The following is a 24,664-nucleotide window of genomic DNA, read 5'->3' as shown; positions in this document are numbered from 1 at the left end:
TATATTGGAGTGTATTCCATTCTAAGGTTTTCAGCATTTGTGTAACACTACTGGTGTAACTGTAGTCATACATGACGTACCTAGCAGCTGACCTTTGGACATTTTCGACTTTGCTAGTGAGGGTTTTTTGCCAAGGATGCCAGACGCTTGAACAGTACTCAAGTTGAGGGCGGACATAGGTGTTATAGGCAGCAATTTTGACCTTTTTATTATCGGTTTTGACATTTCGTTGTATGAAGCGAAGAGTGGAAGTTGCTTTGGAAGTGATACTGTCAATGTGTTTGGACCAGTTTAGATCTTTGGAAATGGTTATGCCTAAGTATTTAGCTGCCTCACAAGTTTTTTAACTCTATGTTGTGAAGTTTGTAGGGGTAGACTACAGGATTTTTCTTTCTAAGAATTCTAAGGACTTCACACTTGTCCGGGTTGAACTCCATGGACCATGTCTTCTCCCAGGTTTCTAAGCTAATCAGGTCTTGTTGCAGAGATATACTATCTGAAATGGAGTTGATGGTAAGGTATATTATGGTGTCATCTGCAAACATTCTTGCGTTACATTTGACGGAATCTGGTAAGTCATTGATATATACCAGGAAGAGACATGGCCCAAGAACAGACCCCTGGGGAACTCCAGACAGTACAGGAAGTTCACTGGAAAAATGACCATAAACAGCGACTTTCTGGGAGCGGTTGGACAGGAAAGATTTGACCCATTTGGTAATTTGTGGGTTGACACCAAGGCTTTGTAGTTTATAAATTAGTCTAATGTGATCGACCTTGTCAAACGCCTTGGAGAAGTCCATGACAATAACATCTGTTTGTTGACCCTGTTCAGTGTTATTGTAAAGTTCCTGAGTGAAATTAATGAGCTGAGTCTCACAACTGTGACCTGATCTAAAGCCGTGCTGGAACTGGCTAAGTAGCTTATGCTTGTCAAAATAGGTCATAAGATTGGAAACAACAATGTGTTCAAGGAGTTTGGAAGCAATGCAAGTTAGGGAAATTGGGCGATAGTTACTAGGTTTAGACTTGGGACCTTTTTTAAATACGGGGGCTACGGTGGCTTTTTTCCAATCACTGGGTACTAGGCCAGATTCGAGAGATAACCTGTATATATGGGCAAGTACAGGAGCAATTTCATGGTGAAGTTCTTTTAGGATGCGTGGGGATAATTCATCAGGTCCTGAGGCTTTATGTGGGGATAGGCCATAGAGCAGTTTTTCCACACCGTTACGAAGTGAGTGGATTTTATATGAAATAAAGAACAGCTGGATTTAGTGGTGTTCAGCCTATAAAGAGGCAAATTCTAGTACGAAATGTTGTAATACGAAAAATATTAGGTCGGTACTCTTCAAATGAAAAACAAATACAGTGTATATGTTTCAAAATGGCGTCCAGCGAAAGGAAGTCGGCAGGAATGTTGCGAAAAATTTCAAAACCTGTCATTAGCTCAGATGTTATGGGAAATAGAAACGTTGAAGTCCGTGCTGTTGGAGCTTGGGTTCAAGCAGAACCATGCACTAGGCATCCAGAAGCAGTTGTAAGTTAAATATTCTAATTGAACATGTTCGAACTTGCATGTAGGCTACACTCAAGTTTCAGAAACTGGGGTCTACTAGAAAATAATTTTTTGTTGGGTTACAAATTTTTTATATCAGGTAGCTACGAAATAAAAAATCCAGTTAGCGCTTAGCTCTAAGACTCGATCACAGGTGGCAGTAACGGAATTCCAGACAGTTCCCCCCAAGACTATTCCCCCTCTGACAATTCCCCCCCTGACTATTCCCCCCCCCCCCAAGTGTAAGATAAGCATTCATAATTAAACCATTTTATTTCGAAATAACAATTTATGTTATTTGTGTTTTAAGAAAGTTTAGACCATTAGAAAAACATCATTGTTTACAAAAAAACATGGACGATCGGCTTCTGCCCACCCGATCACTGTCTTTTCGGTTCTAAAAATAGAAAATACACCGGATTTGTATACAAACATGATCTCTCCTATTCATGATTTCTGAATGAATGTCTTAGAATGCATTAAGCTTAAATATTGACATGCGAAAACTCTACAAATATATACGAACTAAAGAAAGTTACAGTTCTTTTTAGAAGGAAGAATGTGTCCAACTTTAAGGCAAAAATACTGCTATGATAGATGTCTGGTATGGGAAAATGAAAATCATCTACATGATAAAAGCTTGTTTAAAATAAAATCCAAAAGACTAGCAATCTTTAAAAGTTTGATGAGAATTTTACCCAGAGAAAATCACTGTTTACCGAAATTCTCAAAAACTCCTGTTTTATTTACTGAACTGCTAAGTTAACAGTCTATGACATTTTATGGTTAATCTTTTCGCACTACTGGTATAGAATATGAATGGTAGTAGGAGCCTTTTTGATGTTTATTGATAATTCATAGGCAATAGTTTTTTTCCTACTAGTAATAAACTCTGGTCAGTGATTTTTAAGCTTGTGGATGAAATATATATGTGAACGGGGAGAAGAGCATTATGTGCTTTTCACAATTCAATGCCTGTGTATTTTGATCCCAAAACCTTTTTTAAAAATAAGTTTTATCTACAGACAGTACATTGGAACCTGACACCACTAACAAAACAATTGTTAAATTTCACATGAATGACTTTATTTTTTACAATGCTTTCAAAACTCATAATAAATGAATAAATACAAAAAAAAACTGAAATAAAAAAAATGCATTTGGTGAGAATCGAACTCCCGACCTCTGGTTTTCAACGCAATGCACATGTCAAACTGTTCTTACTTACCTTTCTCATGGCTCATTGTCAGGTGCAAATTTTTTTTCAAAATGGCTATTTGTCATTTTTTTCCTAAGAAAACATTATAATTGTAATAAAGTTAAGAGCATTATATAGCTCATGGACCCATACTGTATCCTAGGTATGTTACTGCCACCTGTGCTCTCAATAGGCTCGGGAGTGCGTAGATCCACGAATGGCGGGGTCGCGAGTTTGATCCTTGGGTGAGGTGTATTTTCTCTGTGACAGTTTAGCAAAAGACATTATGTCTGAAATCATTTGTCATCCACCTCTTATTCATGTGTCGAAGTTGGCAGTTATTTGCGTAGAAAAGGTTTGTACTGGTTCAGACTCTAGTGAAACTGGTTAGGTTAACTGCCCACCATAACATAACTGAAATACTGTTGAAAAATGGCGTTAAATTCAAAGTAAACAAAACGATCAATATTGCAGTCTTCATTTATCATGAAAGCAACATGAAGAATGATTTTGACAGTTGTCTGTAATCCACTTGTTTATTGAGTGCCAAAGGCATTACTTGTGGTAATGCGTACTAACCACCTGTTGAAACAATCAGCAAACTGTCAGTGAGTTATCCATTTAATGTACCTGGAGGTAGATGATTACAAAAAATGTGCGTGTGACTTTTTAGACTGATCAGATAGCATCGATGTTGCTGATACATAGTGTAAAGGTAAACTTGAATAATTAAATACACAATGCAAAAGAGTGAGTGTCGTTATTTACTCTGTTTTAGCCTTGTATGAAACTACTGATTTAAAAGATGTTAAGAATCAGATAGAATTATTTATAGTCTTTCAGTGATTATTTTGTAAGATAAATTACATTTGAGACTGTGAGCAGTTTGCAAATTTATAAAAAATGACTGACAGTTCTTTTATAATAATTGTCATTTTGCAATAATTAAAGGGAGAAGAAATTCCAATGTAACGAGTAAACTCAAATAAAAAATATCCTGGAGAAAAAGTGAGTAATGATAGTTACTGTTTTAGAGAAAAGAATCTATAACAACATATGCCAATGGCTATTATGAAACCCTACATTTATATTAATTTACACATTCCATCAAACTGTAGTTTACAATATCATGCACTAAGCAAATATCAATTGCCAAACAAACCAAAATAGTTGTTGCCAGATAAACTTAGATGTTCAAGCTACCAGACAAATATGTTGGTAGCCCAAAGGATTACCAATAAATTTGCAGTTTTCAGAAACCGTGGACACAATTTGAGGTAGAAAAAAAAGATTTTGATTGGAAATAGTAAATATCATTACAGAAAGCTTGTAGACCCGAGTGACAAGGAAAAATGATCGATTTTATAAAGAAAAGTAATATTCTCAAATACAGTATATTTGGGTTATGTTTACAAACAAAAATTTCAAATTTACCATATATCAGTGCAAACTACATAATTAGAATCAGTATCAAACTCTTAATTGGCCTTTGATGAAAATTATATGAAAATTTAGGTGCTCTCTCTTCAATGAGAAAACACAATCATGTGAGGGAAATATTGGTCTATTGCACAAGAATGCTTATTTCAGTTCTTCAGATTTTGTATATTTTGGAATAGCGTAATCATATTAACTGTAATGATTTAAAGCTTTGCCATAATATCAATTTTCAGCTGGCAGCCGAGGAAGAAGAATTGCGACTTAGGCAGTTACAACTGGAGAAACAGGCTCGACTGAAACAGTTCCAACTAGAGGTGAAGAAACGTGTAACAAGGCTGGATAAAATGAAGAAACAGGCACAGCTAGAAACTAATTACAAAGCAGTAAGAATTACTGTTTTCCTTTAAGAGTATTTTATTGACTTTGTAATGATTTTAGATAACATTTATTAGACACAATTGTTTTGAAAGTCAAGATTATCATTTGTAATGTTTGGGTATTGTATTGACAACAAATGCAGTTTGACATTCTCTAGTTTTTATGGGAAAACATGTGGAAGTTATTAAGCAATATTTACATGTTTGTCCCAAGAAGGGTGAAACGCCTAGCTAGAGTACGTAATTGCATGAAAATTGCTGAGTGTCATTACAGGTCCAGTACCTTAATATACTTTATATTAAATGTGTTACTTTTTACAATATAGTAAATTTAAAAATTAATATTATCTATTTAGGCTGAGCATGAGAGGAACATTGTGTGTCAGAGTGCGTTCTCGTCACAAGACTTTGCAAAGAAAGATACAAGTCTTGTTCGGCCGAACACAACGCTTGAAGTAGAAAAATTGAACAGAGGTCACAAAGGTATTGGGGAAGCGTTATTATGCCCCCTTCAAAGAAGGAGGGGTATATTGTTTTGCACATGTCGGTCGGTTGGTATGTAGACCAATCCCTTTCCGGATGAAAACTGAAGAACCTTGTATCATGAAAGCTGATAGGAAGGTTGGTCATGACCAGAAGATGACCCCTATTGATTTTGAGATCAGTAGGTCAAGTTCACAGTGACCCGGAACAGTTAAACGGTTTCCGGATGATAATGGCTGGCAGATGACCCCTACTGATTCTGAGATCAGTAGGTCAGACGTCAAGAACACAGTGCCCGGCTGTACATTTTCCAGAGTAATTGTGGAAAATTGCGGACAAATGCAAAACTTCCATGGAAAGTAGGTACTTTCCATGGAATAGTCCGGAAAAGTCACCTGTTACATAACATGTCCAGAGTGATTGCAAATGTTTTCCACGGACATCTCTGGAAATTACTCCGGACATCTGTCAAAATGTTCATGGAATATTCACCAACACTGCGGAAATGTAGCACTTTGAAAAAATTCTGGTCATTTAACTCTGGAAAATAACTCTGTCATTTTCTAAGGGATTTTAAACACATCAGAAAACAATTAGCATCAGACTGGGAATACCATGTGATCAAGCTCAGCCAATTAGATGAACTGATCTTACAGAGGAATTTTCAAAATGTGTAACTGGAAATCTGATGTTAACAAGTTGTGTAAAAATTAGTGAAACTTTATTATGTGAGGTAATTCAGTTCGAAGTTAATATTGAGGATTCTGGAAATTGCTCAAGTAAGTTTGTTTACATAATTGACCAATGAAACAATACATACATTTGTAATTATGCTAATTAACACATGCATGTATATTTGTACATCAATCATTATATAGCATAACACAATGAATGCTAAAGTATACCAAAGGCTTTTTTATAAATAATACGCATATTATATGAAAACAGATATCTTTAGGTACTTTCTTTGAATGATTTCATCATTATTTAAGTGTAACTAATCTTTGTTCAAAACTATGTATATGCTTAAAAAATATTCTAATCAGTCACTTTTAACTGGCAAAGATTCATTTTCCTTGTTCATATGTATCATATAGTGTTTGAAACTGCAAAAGTGATCACATGCAATAAAATTATGTTTTTTGTACTGAAGTGTTATTGTTCACTATACATGTACTGCAAAAAAGTCTATAAATCACATTTATTGCTATTGAATAATACTGTCAGCAGAACTTCCTGGACAACTGCGGAATAACTCTGGAAAATTGTTCATGGAAAGTTCTCCGGAAATCCCTGGACATTTTTCCGCAGTTTTCCGCAGTATTCCATATCAGGCTCCGGAAAGTTTGTCCGATTACTCCGGAGTCCGGACTTCCATGGAAATTCAAAGACATTCCATGGAAACTTCTGGAATTTTGACAGCCGGGTGACCCGGAACAGTTAAACGTATTCCGGATGATAACTCAAGAACGCTTGGGCCTAGGATCATGAAAGTTGATAGGGAGGTTGGTCATGACCAGCAGATGACTGCTATTGATTTTGAGATCAGTATGTCAAATGTCAAGGTCACAGTGACCCGGAACAGTTAAACAGTTTCCGGATGATAACTCAAGAATGCATGGGTCTAGGATCATGAAAGTTGATAGGAAAGTTGATCATGATCAGCAGATGACCTCTATTGATATTGAGGTCAGTATGTCAAAGGTCAAGGTCACAGTCACCAGTGAAACAGTTTCCGGATGATAATTTGAGAACTCTTGGGTCTAGGATCACGAAACTTAATTGGCAGGTTGATCATGACAGCAGATGACCCCTATTGATTTTGAGATCAGTAGGTCAAAGGTCAACAGTAGAGCTTTTGTGTACAGTGACCAAATAATTTCTGTACCTTGTGCAATTACTGAATGCATCAAGGGGGGCATTTCATGTTCTACGAGCTCTTGTTATCATTTTTGACTAGTTATACTTCTTTTCTCAACATTCCTTTTCTTAGTTTAAAATGGCTTATGTTGTTTTTATAATCCTTTAACTACATGTAAGTGTCAGGTTAGAAATGGCTGTAGTAAAACTAAGTTGTAAACAAAATCTGTAAAAATATCCTCTGGAAGCATGGAATACAACCACAACAGCATAATAGCAAACGCTGTTCGAGTCTGTCATGAGAAGTTGTGAAAAGTGCAAACCCTTTCTCACCCCTAGCACTGGCTTAAACGGAATTCTGTTACCATAAAATTGAATGTTCACCATGAGGGTATTTCAGTTACATGTTAATGAAATTTATAAGGCAAAACATTGAAAATTTAAAAAAATTTAATACATTTGTATCTTTAATCTCCTGCATTTCAAACCTATACCAGCCAAGGCTCATCAAACCTCAGATGCTTGCAAGTCTGGCTTGAAAATAGCACAGAATCAAACCCCTATGAAGTGAATAATCAGACTTATTTAAATGATGAAATCCTATTTTCAGGACATAAAGACAAGAAGAATCATGAGTCTTTGGAAGGACAAGCTTTCTCCGATCAAACCAACCAGGTAAGGATTACTTTTCAAATCAGTAGTCTTAAATTGTATTTTTTTAAAACATTTGATAAAAGATTTAGAAATTATTTTGAGCATTTTTCAGATATCTAAGGCTAAACTGGGTCATGAAGTGAAAAAGTGACATGAAATTAAGAAAATAATATTTCAATGGTCAGGTTATCATTCATGGTCACATGGTATTTGTGATGACAGCAATTAATGTAGCACCAGGGGAGATAATCCCTGAAGGGAGTTTTGGTATAGCAGCTGTGTAGTCAAGTGTAGTTCTACTTCAAGTCAAAGGTAGGAGATTACTTTTGATGACTCTCATTACATTCATTTGTAACTGACAAAAAGTCTGTGTCAATGTAAAACAATGGAAGCCTTCTTATCAGGGAATATAATTTATGAGAAGAATTCATTCACTGTAGCGTTCCCCCTATAGCTTGGCTGTCAGAAATTATAGCAGGGTACAGTTCTTAGCAAAGTTTGCCCCTTTAGCTCAGTAGGAAGAACACATACCTGCAGATAATGGGATCATTGGTTCAATCCCCGGGCGAAGTATATTTTCTCTGTGCTGATTTGATAACAGACATTGTGTCTGCAGTCATTTCATCCTCCTCCTCTGATTCATGTGGGGAAGTTGGCAATTACTTGTGAAGAACAGGTTAGTACTGGTACAGAATACAGGAACACTAGTAAGGTTAGTTGCCAGTCGTTACATAACTGAAATACTGATGAAAAATGGTGCTAAACCTAAAACAAAGAAAAAACACTTCTTAGCAAGTTATTGCACTACATGTATAGTTTATTTCAGTCTGTTCATTAATTGATATGTTCTTATCAAAGAAGTTTTTTATATATTGAAGAGATAGAGAGCTGTGAAATATTGAATCACTTAATCTTTACAGCTGATCAGTTATTATAAACGTTTGTCTGTACAGGTTCATCAGCATGTGCGACATGCAAAAAAGAATCTGATGTCTCGACAGGTGATCACAGATAATTATGTAGGGGATGACCTGCCAGGTGGTGTGTGGAAAATATCAAGGACTAGAGATGTAAGCTTTTTTGCCACATACTCTTAAAATCCTGAATTTTCAAGTAGCAGTTTTCGTTATGTCTTTTTGTTGTTGGGTTTTACGTTGGATCATCCAGAGACATTTCAGCTTGTAATGGTGCATGAAGGCCCCAGGTGCCCTTTTTGCATTATTTCTGGCAAGGGCAGACATCTTGATAGAGCCATCAACCTTTCAAAAGTCAGCTAAATAGCTTGCTCATTTGACTGGCCATTGATTGGAAGTCAACAGCTATATCCTCTTAGTCATAGAATCTCCTTGTCTTTACTTGAAAGAAATATCTTGTCAGTTATTCTGTTTTCTGTTGGGATGAAAGGAGGTGATGTGAGAGAAATTTCAAGATTTAAACACATTTGAAATGCAATTGTATTGGTTTCCAATGAATTTTTCGTCTGATGAAATACAGCCAGGAGGGGCACCTGTGGTCTTCCTCCGCCACTGAATTTAAAAGCTGAAAAAGTTGTTATATGGCGACCTAAATTTTGAAATTGTGTTGGTTTGATGTAAAGCCACCTCCACCATCACCAGAAATAAAATATTGTTTCTGCTAAGTGGAGAGCATAGTGCTTATGGGCAGTCATTGGCCTCTATTGATTCATGAGGTCAGTTGGTCAAAGTAAAAGTGACTGTACAATAATTTTACACTTGATATCATGAAATACCTTGACCTACAGTCTTCTGACTAGTCAGACACTTTTCCCATGGGCAGTGAAGTCATTTAGCCAAAGTTGAATGACCCAAACAAATATATGAATGCTTTGACTTATGATCCTCAAACTTGACAGACATGCTTCTCATGAGCAATGAATGGTCCTTAATGAATTTGAGGTCAGTAGGTTGAAGGTTAATTTAAAGGTCACATACATTAGTAGAAAAAGAACAGTCACCTTGGACTCTTCTTGATTTTGAGGTTTCTTACTCAAAGAGCAAGGTCACTGTCATACTTTGTGTTCAAATGGAGGTATTATCAGTTTATTTGATTATGTTGTCATTAGTCTGTCTGCTTGTAATTTATTTTCTATTCTGTAACATCAGAATACAAATGTAACTTGAGCTATGATTCCCATACTTGATAGGCACAATGCCTCAAGTGCTCTTGTTTCTGTATACTGTATATACAAATAAATTAGTTTGGACAGAGGCAGTGAAATGCAGTATTTATTTTGGTGTAATTTTTGCATTGTGTAATACTTTTTCATTTCTATATATAGCAGACACAGGAGACAAGAAATGTAAGTTCAGTACACCTCAACCAGTATTGTTGCATGCATGATGGGCTTGGTTACACAATTAACCTCTTATCATTGAAATCTTAAATGTTACCTGATCATTATTTGATTATAGACTTACCTTTCACCTAATATTTTAGTGTTTTTTTGTAGACAGTTTATATAATAATAAGGTACCTATTTTTTATGCTGGCTTCAGAAGGCTGCTGTAGGTTGTTTCATGTCCGTAAATACATTACTCCATATATGAGAGCCATGTATTATACCCAGGCTTAAAAATGCAAGCTGCCTTTATGTAACCTCTATATGCATGTAAAACTTATGTCAAATATTTATTTTTACAATTACTAATACCAGGGTTTTTTTGGGTTTTTTTTTTTTTGGAGGGGGGGGGGGGTCTGTTTCTTTGGTGTTGTTTTATTTTCATTAAACAAAATTAATTTAAAATCATATCATTTAAAACATAAGTTAATGAGCTTTTATTTGATAGAATTTAACAGATTTATTCAGAAATCATTTTCATTACAATGGGGTTTTTTTGCTATCTTTTTTGATATGATGCAAATTGTTCCTCCGAAGGGCCTTGCCACCATTTCCCAGGTACTGCAAAAAACATTGAATACATTCTATTCTTCATATATGAGAGTCATGTTTTATACCCAGGCTTAAAAAATACAAGCTACCTTTATGTAACCTCTATATGCATGTAAAACTTATGTCAAATATTTAAAGCTTTTATTGCTTGTAAGTATCAAATTCTGTAACTAACTGCATGCATGATGAGGTTTTGTAAAGTGATGTGAGTCATATCTTTGTTTGTTTCACCTATAGCAAAATTCACACTATGCAGGGTCTAGGGTTATAAAACTTTAGAACCGACTCTATGTTAAAAAATCTCTTGATCAAATATAAGCTTTTGTTGTATGTATTGATTTGATTATGTCACATACACTCAATATTGTATGAAAAGTTTCATAATCTTAGTTTGATAAACTTAAGAACCCATAAACTTTGTATAAAATACCAGTCCGATGAAATAAATGTTGTTTTTGTGACAAGGTGAGCTTTTGTGATCGTGCGGTGTCCGTCGTCAGTCCGTGCGTGCGTGCGTGCGTGCGTCCGTAAACTTTTTGCTTGTGACCACTCTAGAGGTCACATTTTTCATGGGATCTTTATAAAAGTTGGTCAGAATATTCATCTTGATGATATCTAGGTCAAGTTCGAAACTGGGTCACGTGCCGTCAAAAACTAGGTCAGTAGGTCTAAAAATAGAAAAACCTTGTGACCTCTCTGGAGGCCATATATTTCACAAGATCTTCATGAAAATTGGTCAGAATGTTCACCTTGATGATATCTAGGACAAGTTCGAAACTGGGTCACGTGCCGTCAAAAACTAGGTCAGTAGGTCTAAAAATAGAAAAACCTTGTGACCTCTCTGGAGGCCATATATTTCACAAGATCTTCATGAAAATTGGTCAGAACGTTCACCTTGATGATATCTAGGTCAAGTTCGAAACTGGGTCACGTGCCTTCAAAAACTAGGTCAGTAGGTTAAATAATAGAAAAACCTTGTGACCTCTCTAGAGGCCACATTTTTCATGGGATCTGTATGAAAGTTGGTCTGAATGTTCATCTTGATGATATCTAGGTCAAGTTCTAAACTGGGTCACGTGCGGTCAAAAACTAGGTCAGTAGGTCTAAAAATAGAAAAACCTTGTGACCTCTCTAGAGGCCATATATTTCATGAGATCTTCATGAAAATTAGTCAGAATGTTCACCTTGATGATATCTAGGTCAAGTTCGAAAGTGGGTCACGTGCCATCAAAAACTAGGTCAGTAGGTCAAATAATAGAAACACCTTGTGACCTCCTTAGAGGCCATATTTTTCATGGGATCTGTATGAAAGTTGGTCTGAATGTTCATCTTGATGATATCTAGGTCGGTTTCGAAACAGGGTCACGTGCCATCAAAAACTAGGTCAGTAGGTCAAATAATAGAAAAACCTTGTGACCTCTCTAAAGGCCATATTTTTCATGAAATCTGTATGAAAGTTGGTCTGAATGTTCATCTTGATGATATCTAGGTCAAGTTCGAAACAGGGTCATGTACGGTCAAAAACTAGGTCAGTATGTCTAAAAATAGAAAAACCTTGTGACCTCTCTAGAGGCCATACTTGTGAATGGATCTCCATAAAAATTGGTCAGAATGTTCACCTTGATGATATCTAGGTCAAGTTTGAAACTGGGTCATGTGCCTTAAAAAACTAGGTCAGTAGGTCAAATAATAAAAAAACCTTGTGACCTCTCTAGAGGCCATACTTTTCATGGGATCTGTATGAAAGTTGGTCTGAATGTTCATCTTGATATTACATAGGTCAAGTTTGGAACTGGGTCAACTGCGGTCAAAAACTAGGTCAGTAGGTCTAAAATTATTAAAATCTTTTGACCTCTCTAGAGGCCATATTTTTCAATGGATTTTCATGAAAATTGATCTGAATGTTCACCTTGATGATATCTAGGTCAGTTTTGAAACTGGGTCACGTGTGGTCAAAAACTAGGCCAGTAGGTATAAAAAAAGAAAAACCTTGTGACCTCTCTAGAGGCCATATTTTTCATGAGATCTTCATGAAAATTAGTGAGAATGTTTACCTTGATGATATCTAGGTAAAATTCTAAACAGGGTCACGTACCTTCGAAAACTAGGTCAATAGGTCAAATAATAGAAAAACCTTGTGACCTCTCTAGAGACCATATTTTTCAATGGATCTTCTTGAAAATTGGTCAGAATTTTTATCTTGATAATATCTAGGTCAAGTTCAAAACTGGGTCACATGAGCTCAAAAACTAGGTCACTATGTCAAATAATAGAAAAAAACGACGTCATACTCAAAACTGGGTCATGTGGGAAGAGGTGAGCGATTCAGGACCATCATGGTCCTCTTGTTTTATAATTGGATGCCTTAGAATTATAAGGTCATAACTCATGAGTGTTATATAATTCTTATAAACTTTCAACTTCATAATTCAGAGGTCAAATTGCCATTTACTATTTATTTTATTTACGTCGGCCATGAAATTTTTTTATCATTTTATGTACAGTCAAGCCTTTATTTGAATTAATAGACTACCGTAAGAAAATGCAAAAAGTGATATTTGTTAACAGGTGGTCTCTCAGCACAGGTGAATTTACAGAATTTGAAGTTAAATGGCAAGACATAGTGACTTAACCTTTAGCCTGTTGGCGGCAAGTGACTCTGCCTTTGCGACCAGTGCAGACCAAGATCAGCCTGCACATCCTGGTCTGCAACTGTTTGCTATTCAGTCAGTAAATTTTCAGTGAACACCCCTTCAAATAATAAATAGTATTCCCCAAATTGAATGATAGACCAATCCATTTTAGTTTAGCAGGCTAACGGTTAACAAGCAAGTTTTATAATAGTGGTCTTTACTAATGGAGGTGGTCTTAGCACAAGTTTTACTGTACTAATAGATCTTAGAGTGTTGTATATTATAGGACATACAAGAAGAAGATGGTATTCGTTTTCAATCATACCAGTATTGCAATTGTTACATGATCCTAAGCATTGTTCCCTTTCAGCATCCGTCGTCTAGATACACAGTTGATGGTCAGGAGTTTGATATCCTAGATGAGAATCTCATTGAAAAAGTTAAAGTTGTTAATAACAAAGGTAAGGAAAAATGAATGACGAAAAGTGTTTGCAGTACAGTTTTAGTATATGGTTGATTGGTAAATTTTGGCAGTGACTTTAAATTTTTATCTTGGTAAATGTTTCTGCACAGAGTGTCACTCCAGAATTTATAACAGTCATTGATGTTACATGTAAACAGCTTTCTCCAAAAATATGACTACTGTTTGATTTAACTTATCCATAATAATTATTAAGGTTTTTCATTAATTGCAGTGTAACATATTTGTAATATATACATTAACAATTCATCGTTTGAAAGGTCTTCTTGAATGGAAGTAAGATTTTTTTTTTAAATTTTAAAAGATCTTTAATCATGTCAGTTTTATGGCCAGAAATGTTTTTTTCCAATTGTTAAAGTGGGACAAAATCACAGTTATTGGGATTTTTTTTTTCAGAAATTTTACAAAATTTGTACATAATAATGTTGCTTTTGTGTTGACTAATACATTCTAAACACGTTTTATAACAGTTTGTTTACAAATAAAGTCAAAATTGAATTTTGAAAAAAAATGGTGTTACAAATAACTGAAATTTACAATGAAAAATTACCTATCATTTTTTGGTAATAAATTCAGAACTAATCAGAATATTTTGAAAATTTTAATACCATCGTCAAAGTTCTGTGATGTGTAATACCAATGGATTTATCTTACATTAAAAAGAGAAATCATGGAAAAACTTTGTTATGGGAAAGGTGGATCAAACAGCTGGTTTAAGTAAGTCAGTTTTCTGCTCCTCCACACCCTTGGTGTGAGAAGATGTTGGTCATTTGTTGAGAACAAACAAGTTCTTGATGCTACATGTAAATAATGGACAGTACTAGGTATATTATGTTAACTGTCTGCTGAATGTAAGTTTTTGTAACAACAGTTTACAGAAAATAATGTTAAAGCTAAGAAAACAAAGTATTCAAATTCTTATGCTTCCAGCATGTTTAAATATTTTAATGTTTTCTTAACAAGGGAGGACATTCAAACTACCTAAGCAGTGAGGGTTTGATTCTTTTCAGCTTTTCAGTGTACAGAGGATGAGGATGAAGAAATTGACAAAGAGAATATAGAAATACTTAGTTCTCATGGTCAGGATACAGCTGAGAGATGTGTAAAGTTTGATCTGGATAGACACAATACAGGACCTAGAAATGGTGAATTACGTAGATCAGCTCAACACACGGGTATGTTTCAGGCCCAGAAAATGAAAGATATAACTAAAATTTACTAGTATAATGCATGATTTGCAAAACTGAGAAGGAATTTAAAAAAAAAAATGTTTTATGTTTTACAATCTCCACCCCATCTCCTTCCTTTCTTTTATTTTGTTGCATGCAGTAATAATAAGCAAAGCCTTTGAAATACAGTGTATCTTTAGTGCAAAAAGGAAATAATTTATAAAATCCTTACTTCAAAGAAGCTTACCTCCAGAAAATTGTCAAAATACCAGTTATCATAATTCTAAAGTAAGTACAAGTAAAACTATAAATGATAGACCACAGGTCAACATCTGGGTAGAATCAAAGGCTCTCTATAAGGTTTGGAAGCCACCAAAGTGGGGGCAGTTGACTCAAAGTCAGCAGCCTTAACCAATTAGCCACAGCAGGTTTTATCAGGAGAGGGATATAGAAATGCATTTTTGGTCTGTCTGTCTGCCCATCACACTTTTTGCCTGAACTAAAGCTTCCAAAGGGAATTCAATGAAACTTTACACATTGATAGGTGACAATATGAGAAAGTGCAGAGCACAAGAGCCATAACAATATCCTAAATAGGTTTTTAATTATCTCCCTTTTAGAACATAATTCCCTACTGTTTTGTCTTTAAAATATTATTTGCAGCTACTGTATAGAATAATATTATATATTTTCTGGAAAAAAGGACCTGAAGGTCAAAAGCCTTTTCTTATCCCAGAATATCGAAGACCACATGTTACAGGGTACAAATCTCTGAGTGACCCTGCCTACTATATTTCCAATCTGGTCAGTTTCAGATGTTATAGATTATCCTACGCTTGCAAGAGAAATGTGCCTTAAAAAGTTTATAGTATTATAATAAGTTTATTTGATTGAAATTGTCTTTCCAGTGAACACATTTAGTGGAACAGATATACACAGAAATATGCCATTAGTAAAAGTTCCAAATATATACGAGGGTGTGCAGACAGAGGAAGAGAAGAGACGAGCCAAAAGTCAGCAGGCTATGTATCGAAGACTGTTTATGGACCTTGAAAGGGAACAGGTCAAAGAAAATCTGAGGCGACAAGAACACCGCAAACGTATTCAAAAGTAAAGTGATCTTTTCAAATGTTTCAATGATGAAAAATTTACTCAGTCCAAGCCAGTTGATACAGATATTGCTGTGGAAACATTTTGTAGGTCCCATTTCAGTCGAGAAAATAATCCACAGTCTGTAATTATCCTAGATCTTGTGAGGGGGTGGGGGACTTTTTTCACTTAAAATTTCAAAAAAAAAGTTGTAATCGAAATATATCATTAAAGCAGCCAGCAATTACTCAGAAATTGTTAAATACTCTATTTAGATAATATAATCACTTTTGGTTTTTGCTAATGATTGATGCTTGTTGAGTTTATTTACCATCTGTTGACCAGAATAGTTCAACAGACAGCAGTAGGTTGCAAAGCACATATTCATGATAGAAGTATAAATGAAGCTATGGGTTATCAAATTGTTCAGTAGGAAGAGTTCCAGTGTTAAGACTGAAATATATTTCTCCCCGTGGTCATTTGATGCGATATTTTCATGAGTGGTGTAGCCATGAGTATGAGTGAAAAGTTAGATACAGTGTTCACTAGTGAAGGCTACTTAGATCTAACATGTTAACAAATGCATTTTCTTTTTAACAAATGTCTTTTTCACTGATTTATCTAAATAGTACACATCTGGCTTAATGTAACCAGGGAAAAATGTATTTTCAGATATATTTCACTATGTACTTCAATGATTCACTGAAAATTGTTTTCCTTTTTCTACAGACTGAAGAAGGAAAAGGAGGAAGAAAGATTGAAGGAGGAACAACTATCCAAACAGTTGATTGAACCTCGTGACCCTGTTACCGGGGAAACAAGCAGGGAGGCCCTTGACAGGGAGGAGCAAGAAAGACAATTTATACGACAAACAATACGAGAACATGAGAGAAAAGTGAGGAAAACAAAAGAAATGGAAAGGTATGTGTTTTATAAATTTATCATGTATGATATTAATAACACTGATTCTGTTACTGAAATTGGGTATGCACAAACCTTGAAAAGTCCTTGAGTTTTATGCTAGCCCTTGGAAACTTCTTGAAAATTACTAAACCCTAAAGGAGCCTTGAAAACAAAACTGTGTAAATTTCAACCAAAAGTCTTTGAAAATGTTTCTGTCCACAACTTCTTTTATTGTGAAAAGAATAAATCAGAAATAGAAATAGAGAAAAGTCAGTTTAATAGAAATAGCAAAAAAGAAGGCAGTTCGATAAAAAAAAATTGTATTTGGTCACTTAACCAATCCAATATGAACTAGTTGCAGTCATATATAGACAGCATTTTATCACAATTTACACTGTAGCCTGATATCTACTTTAATACTGTTTTAACACTGATTTGAATGTAGTTGGGAATAAGTTTTTAGGACATGGTTTCAAGAAAAAATAGTACTTTAATAGACCTTTAAAATTGCTTCAGTTTTGTATTAAATGCTTTGTATGAACCTTGTGGAAAAAAAGGTGTATATGTTCAATGAATTCTAACTGATATGCAGAATGCCTATAACATTGGCCATGCCAATACTATCTTCATTTCATATGAAAATCACAGGTTTGTGATTGACAGACCATACTAGTTTTTAGGTCAGTTAAAGTGAAAGGTCTGAACAAAAAATGCATACAGTTTTATGATACCTCCAACTTGAAAAAGTAAGAGAAAACTTTGAAGGAATGCAAACGCATATAACAACTGGTGTATGTATACGCTCAAAGGGAGCATTGGTTATGGTGTTGGCCACTTAAATTGGTGGTCCTGGGTTCGAGCCCACTGGGATCAAGACCACTTCTTCCTATATGACACCAGTACTGGTTTTTCCAGGAAGCGGACTCGAGAGTGGTTTAGATAAGCTTGAATCTTTCATCACAATTGAGCTAAAATAAATCGGTATAAACTTAACTACTCAGATCACAGGTTCTTCCATGTTTTTAGCTCACATGTCACAAAGTGACAGTGTGAGCTTTTGTGATCACGCAGCGTCCGTCGTCCGTGTCGTGCGTGCGTCCGTGCGTAAACTTTTGCTTGTGACCTCTCTAGAGGTCACATTTTTCATGGGATCTTTATGAAAATTGGTCAGAATGTTCATATTAATGATATCTAGGTCAAGTTCGAAACTGGGTCACGTGCGGTCAAAAACTAGGTCAGTAGGTCTAAAAATAGAAAAACCTTGTGACCTCTCTACAGGCCATATTTTTCACAAGATCTTCATGAAAATTGGTCAGAATATTCATCTTGATGATATCTAGGTCAAGTTCGAAACTGGGTCACGTGCCATCAAAAACTAGGTCAGTAGGTCAAATAATAGAAAAACCTTGTGACCTCTCTAGAGGCCATATTTTCCATGGGATCTGTATGAAAGTTGGTCTGAATGTTCATCTTGATGATATCTAGGTCAAGTTCGAAACTGGGTCAGCTGCGATCAAAAAATAGGTCATTAGGTCTAAAAATAGAAAAACCTTGTGACCTCTCTAGAGGTCATACTTTTGAATGGATCTTCATTAAAATTGGTCAGAATGTTCATCTTGGTAATATCTAGGTCAAATTCGAAACTGGGTCACGTGCCATCAATAACTAGGTCAGTAGGTCAAATAATGAAAAAACCTTGTGACCTCTCTAGAGGCCATATTTTTCATGGGATCTGTATGAAGGTTGGTCTGAATGTTTATCTTGATGATATCTAGGCCAAGTTCGAAACTGGGTCAACTGTGGTTAAAAACTAGGTCAGTAGGTCTAAAAATAGAAAAACCTTGTGACCTCTCTAGAAGCCATATTTTTCACAAGATCTTCATGAAAATTGGTCAGAATGTTCACCTTGATGATATCTAGGTCAAGTTCGAAACTGGGTCATGTGCGGTCAAAAACTAGGTCAGTAGGTCAAATAATAGAAAAACCTTGTGACCTCTCTAGAGACCATATTTTTCATGGGATCTGTATGAAAGTTGGTCTGAATGTTCATCTTGATGATATCTAGATCAGTTTCGAAACTGGGTCAGCTGCGGTCAAAAACTAGGTCATTAGGTCTAAAAATAGAAAAACCTTGTGACCTCTCTAGAGGCCATACTTTTGAACGGATCTTCATGAAAATTGGTCAGAATGTTCACCTTGGTGATATCTAGGTCAGATTTGAAACTGGGTCACGTGCCATCAATAACTAGGTCAGTAGGTCAGATAATGAAAAAACCTTGTGACCTCTCTAGAGGCCATATTTTTCATGGGATCTGTATGAAAGTTGGTCTGAATGTTCATCTTGATGATATCTAGGTCAGATTCAAAACTGGGTCACATGAGCTCAAAAACTAGGTCACTATGTCAAATAATAGAAGAAAAAAACGACGTCATACTCAGTTCAAAACTGGGTCATGTTGGGACAGGTGAGCGATTCAGGACCATCATGGTCCTCTTGTTTGTTGTTACAGAGACAATTACTGTCAAATCACAATAATTTTCATTGATATTGTGTTTTTGTCAGTCAATAAGATAAAATCCCAGTGTACAAGCAAAGATACCATTCTTTAATCTTGGTAAGTGGAAAGCCGAAATTTCATATCGAAACAAAACAGCCACCAAACCTAACTCCCTAATTAATTAACCTAATTAAATGATTTCACTGTATGTACATTCTTCAATGTTGATGAGTCGTTGTTAGTTTAGAGTCTATGAAACCTCAGTGGAAATGTTTCTGTTTCAGGTATATAGAAGCATTAAGACAACAGCTGAAAGAGAAAACGAGACGGAAGAAGATTGATTTACCTCCCTTGTGTTGTTGTGGTGAAACAATCTGGGATACCAACCCTGAGACATGTGCCAACAACTGCGTGTTTTATAAAAATCCTAAAGGTAATTTGTCTGTGTATATATATATATCAAGTTTATTACGTTGTTTTATATGCATTTTAGTTTTTAGCTCGACTATTGATAGAATAGTAGAGCTATTGGACTCGCCCATGCGTCGGCGTCCGCGTCCCGATTTGGTTAAGGTTTTGTATGTAAGCTGGTATCTCAATAACCACTTGTGGGAATGGATTGAAACTTCACACACTTATTCACTGTGATAAACTGACCTACACTGCACAGGTTCCATAACTCTATTTTGCTTTTTTACAAAATTATGCCCTTTTTTCGTCTTAGAAATTTTTGGTTAAGGTTTTGTATGTAAGCTGGTATCTCAGTACTTACTAATGGGAATGGATTGAAACTTCACATACTTGTTCACTGTCATGATCTGACATGCACTAAGCAAGTCCCATAACTCTGCTCTTTTTTTTTTCAAAATTATGCCCCTTTTTCGACTTAGAAATTTTTAGTTAAGGTTTTGTATGTAAGCTGGTATCTCAGTAACCACTTGTGGGAATGGATTGAAATTTCACACACTTATTCACTGTGATAAACTGACCTACATTGCACAGGTTCCATAACTCTATTTTACTTTTTTACAAAATTATGCCCCTTTTTCGACTTAGAAATTTTTGGTTAAGGTTTTGTATGTAAGCTGGTATCTCAGTACTTAATAATGGGAATGGATTGAAACTTCACATACTTGTTCACTGTCATGATCTGACATGCACTAAGCAAGTCCCATAACTCTACTCTTTTTTTTTTTTTTCAAAATTATGTCCCTTTTTTTGACTTAGCAGTTTTTGGTTAAGTTTTTGTATGTAAGCTGGTATCTCAGTATCCACAAATTGGAAAGGATCGAAACTTCACACACTTGTTCACTGTCATGATATGACATGCAGTACAGAGGTTCAATACCTCTACTTTGCATTTTACAAAATTATGCCCCTTTTTCAAATTTTGTATCAATTCAATTGACAAGGCTGTTGAATAGTCGAGCGTTGCTGTCCTCCGACAGCTCTTGTTGTTTGGTTCCCCTCACATCGTAAACAATAATTCTCAGAGCAGAATGTGCATTTGAAGGAAGTGTTGCTGGTCTTCTTTGTATTGATGATTTATTATAATTGTATGTTAACAAAGTGATAGAAGTAAATATCCTCAATTTTGATGCAGGATCTGCTGGTGCTTGTCATCTGAGTATTTATACTCACTGTCTGAACTTTCTACTTTAGTTCAGGTCCATGAGGTCTCCCGTCCTATTGGATTTGAATTCTTCCATGTATGGAAGTCATACGGCTGGCTCACAAGAAGTAGTGATTCTAGAATTCAGCATTTCTTGGTGATAAAATCAGTGCAGATTACCTACCATCTTTATTTTGGACCATTCACCTTGAAATATTTCTGTTGCAGGAAGCATGAAATTATACAATTATGCACTTTCAGAATAGTAACTCTAGGTGTTTGATTAGATTTTTATTTCATTTGGATTCAGCACCGTTTTTAACAGTATTCCAGTTATGTTGTAAGGTTTTAGCATATAGCAAGACAAGATTCTGTACCAGTACTAACTTATTCTCCTCAGTGTCCTGATCTAATGTTGGTCAGACTGTCACGGAGAACCTTCACCTTGTACAGGGTTGAGCTGGTGATTTCTCTATTCATAAGCTTGTGCTGTACCTACTTGTCTATTGGCTATATGAACAGGCTTCTTTCCTAGTAAAGAGAGCATTTTCAGATAAACAAGTGAAGTAATAACTAAGTTATAACAGTAAAGTAAGAATTATATTGAATTCTAACACAACCCAATTTGTTTTCCTGTTAAACAAAGAAGACTGAAAACTGTGTGTTATTATTCAACAATTCATTTTTATGTCACAATTATTACGTCATAGCGTTAGACGGCATAGCGGCGTGCTGGAATAGAAATCCACATAAATCAGGCAAATATTTGATAGATACCGTCAAGGATGTACATGATAATTCTTGATAGCGTGTTAGAATCGAAATAATATATATATCTCATACAGTGATTTGCTCATGAATAAAATCATTGTTTGTCATTTAAATGCGTATTATTATATCACTATTATTACATCACTCGGGCTGTGCCCTCGTGATATAATTACTTAATTCACATCTAAACTCCAAAACAATGACTTTATTCAGTGACAAATCACTGTTTGGGATATATTATTTCTTAAGTAATAACAGTGAAGTTATACCAGTAAAGTAAGAATTATAGTGAAGTAATAATAGTGATTGAAGTAAACCTGTTTTATTTATCTCTATTTTCAGAATATGGCCGAGCATTGCAGGCAATGCTGGATTCCAGTGACCTTGCTTCCTAGAACTGATAATTAACAGGTTCTTATAAAAAAAATTTGACAGCTGACTGCTTTAGAACCAAAAAAGCAGATGATGGTATTGGAAAGCTAGTCAGTTCTGAAAAAAGCATATGTTTTACTGATCCTGTGAACACATATTCAACCAGAAAAATGTGTTAAATGAAAGAGACCAATAAAAATGTAACGTTTAAACTTTTTGTTTTTGAAATAAACCATGTCAGTGCAGTATTGATATAGAATTAATTGAACGGGTAAGGAAATGCGGTAATGCCAAACAATTAACCTATAAGAAAGTTCGCTTTTAGATTTTATTCTTTTCAGTGGAACACCAAGCCAGCTTCCAGATTTACTTCTACATGTTGCATTAGAGGCAGTCAATGCTAGTTATATATATGGGTGTCTGTGATATTGTTACAAAATTAAATTTCTGGAAGATTATACAATTAATAATAACAGTTAAATACAATAAGTATGTTACAGTCTCTCTTGCCAGTATACATTAATTTCATATTTTCATAAAATATTGCAAATTACGAAAGCCTTTTTAAAAGCTCAGAATATTTTTGTCAAAGAAAATTTAAATCATCGGTGTAGTAGAAATGCTGTCCAAAATATTTGAATTGTTAACTTCTTGCTTTCTGTTAAAGAAATTGAATGAAAAATGTTTTGAAAAGATTCTGAGAAACCTGCCATATTGCCAGTAACATCTATATTCTTTTAGAACCTCTAGTTTGTTGAGTAAAAAAGTGGATCATGCAGTTAGGAATTTGTGTTATTATTTTATTTATGTGTGTTAGAGATATCTTGTACATTCCGTGTGTGAATAAACTTTATGTGATATGTGATATTGATACACTACTTGCTTACATATGTTTAACATTCCTGCACCCCACACCCAAGCCTGCCCGCCCACTTAGCTCATTAGGGAATGCGCAGATCTACGAATTGCGGGGTCGTGAGTTCAATCCACAGGCGAGGTGTATGTTCTCTGTCGTGATTGAATAGAAGACATTGTGTCTGAAATAATTCGTCCTCGACATCTGATTCATGTGGAGAAGTTGGTTGTTACTTGCAGAGAACAAGTTTGTACTGGTGCAGAATCAAAATATGTAGTGGAGTCTGGAATGAGATTTTAAGAGTCAAAATAAAATGTAAACATAATCATCACAATCACCACTATCATGATCATCATCATCTGTCATTGCATCATCATTATCATCGTTAGTTTTACTGATGTTTCTGCTGATGACCAAGATGAAAAACAATTTTTGCTGGAAGATAACAGTTTGTTATTATTGTTGATGGTGACTAGTGACAGAGTTGTTTGTATTGTTAAAGATGATGATGATGATTGAAATTTTTCCTTGGAAGTTTCCAGTCATTGTATTTCGTCTTATGAAATTTCACCAATACTGCCACGTACTTATTTTAATCTTAATAAATTTACAAACTTTAAACAGATTAGAGTATATTTAGTTTGACTCCGAAATCTCACTACAAAATTAGACTCCAAGGTCACTCCAAATCTCGCTGCAGGCTCCACTCCATATTTTGTCGAATGCCGTTGAAAAATGGCGTTAAACCAAAAGCAAACAACTTTTGAATAATACGTAATTTAACACGGTCTTCAGAATACACATGAAATAGGAAAGATATGGATCCGTGAATATACAGATGTGAAATGTGCATGGAATAACAGCCAGTCGTTTGAGAAAACATAGAAAGAATGACAGTTGTTAAAATCGAGCATCTCTGTGAAGTATTTTATCCATAAAATGTTAACAGGGGTATTTTTTATTAAATTATTTAACGTTTTAACTATCCGCACATGTAGTGCATGTTCATTTCGTGTTATAAAATCTGCAGAATCCCTTGGAATACGTTGGCACCCTCGCCCTACCGGTCTCGAGCACAAACCAGTTCATCGGGATTTTGCAGATGTCATAACACGAAAAAAAACGTGTTAACCCTACATTTTAACTGTTAAACATTACGAGTGACAAAAATTTTACCTGTCTGGCACCGGTCGTTCCAGAAGTATACATCATTTGACCTTTACACAAGCAGGATTTTTTTTGCACTCGAAATTCCTTATCAGTCGCGACGTACACGATTTTAGATAAGTGAGCAACAATTTATGATATAAGCTGGGTCTGTAAACATCGCCGATCTCTAGTAACAATATGATGTTTTATGCTGTATTAGCGTTAGCCGTGGTCTGTGGAGTTTCTGAGTTATGTGCCAACTTTTTCTACTAGATCTATTAAACCTGTAACGTTACCATTTTTAAATATTACGACATACGTATTTTTTTGCCAGGATAAGCTTTATTCTGGCGACAGATGTAATCTTTCAAAATTTTGAAATATTTTTCATAATTTCTTTTTACATGTGGTTTATACAAAATGTGAAAAGCTTCAGAATATTTGACCTTTGGGTCTGAATACGGAGTGGAAAAAACCTAGTTTTAACAACGACTGAATGGTACAGTGTCGGTGGTGCTGGAACCTTAATACTAAATATAGTAACATGGCATAAAAGAAGCTGAGAATCAAACAACTTAGATGTTGTAATTTCAAGACTTGTCTATTTAACCTTAGACCATGTCTTTTTTTTTTATTTCAGTCTTTTTTTA

The 24,664-nt window shown here is 35.2% G+C and overlaps 1 protein-coding gene across 2 annotated transcripts; it reads left to right on the top strand.

Annotated features, from left to right (window-relative positions):
• Positions 1 to 1,363: 1,363 nt before the first annotated feature.
• Positions 1,364 to 22,870, top strand: LOC123546887 (trichohyalin-like). Of its 2 annotated transcripts, XM_045333519.2 has the most exons (12): positions 1,364 to 1,540; positions 4,430 to 4,579; positions 4,930 to 5,056; positions 7,527 to 7,591; positions 8,524 to 8,640; positions 9,870 to 9,890; positions 13,485 to 13,575; positions 14,606 to 14,770; positions 15,673 to 15,874; positions 16,583 to 16,774; positions 19,539 to 19,687; positions 21,980 to 22,870. In XM_045333519.2, exons 1-12 carry the CDS (start codon positions 1,388 to 1,390, stop codon positions 22,030 to 22,032), a joined length of 1,485 nt encoding a protein of 494 aa, XP_045189454.2. In that variant the 5' UTR covers positions 1,364 to 1,387; the 3' UTR covers positions 22,033 to 22,870. The 2 variants fall into 2 exon arrangements, with proteins under 2 accessions (XP_045189454.2, XP_045189455.2); XM_045333520.2 differs by lacking the exon at positions 9,870 to 9,890.
• Positions 22,871 to 24,664: the final 1,794 nt, after the last annotated feature.

Source organism: Mercenaria mercenaria, chromosome 9, assembly GCF_021730395.1.
Source record: "Mercenaria mercenaria strain notata chromosome 9, MADL_Memer_1, whole genome shotgun sequence".
NCBI lineage: Eukaryota > Metazoa > Mollusca > Bivalvia > Venerida > Veneridae > Mercenaria > Mercenaria mercenaria.
The sequence above is the reverse complement of the archived record's forward strand: the minus strand, read 5'-3'. Positions and strand labels throughout refer to the sequence as shown.

Coding starts and splice junctions, on each gene's coding strand:
- LOC123546887 (XM_045333519.2), top strand. CDS start 1,388: ATGGCGTCCAGCGAAAGGAAGTCGGCAGGAATGTTGCGAAAAATTTCA. Junction 1,541..4,429: donor CTAGGCATCCAGAAGCAGTT/GTAAGTTAAATA, acceptor ATCAATTTTCAG/CTGGCAGCCGAGGAAGAAGA. Junction 8,641..9,869: donor AAATATCAAGGACTAGAGAT/GTAAGCTTTTTT, acceptor TTCTATATATAG/CAGACACAGGAGACAAGAAA.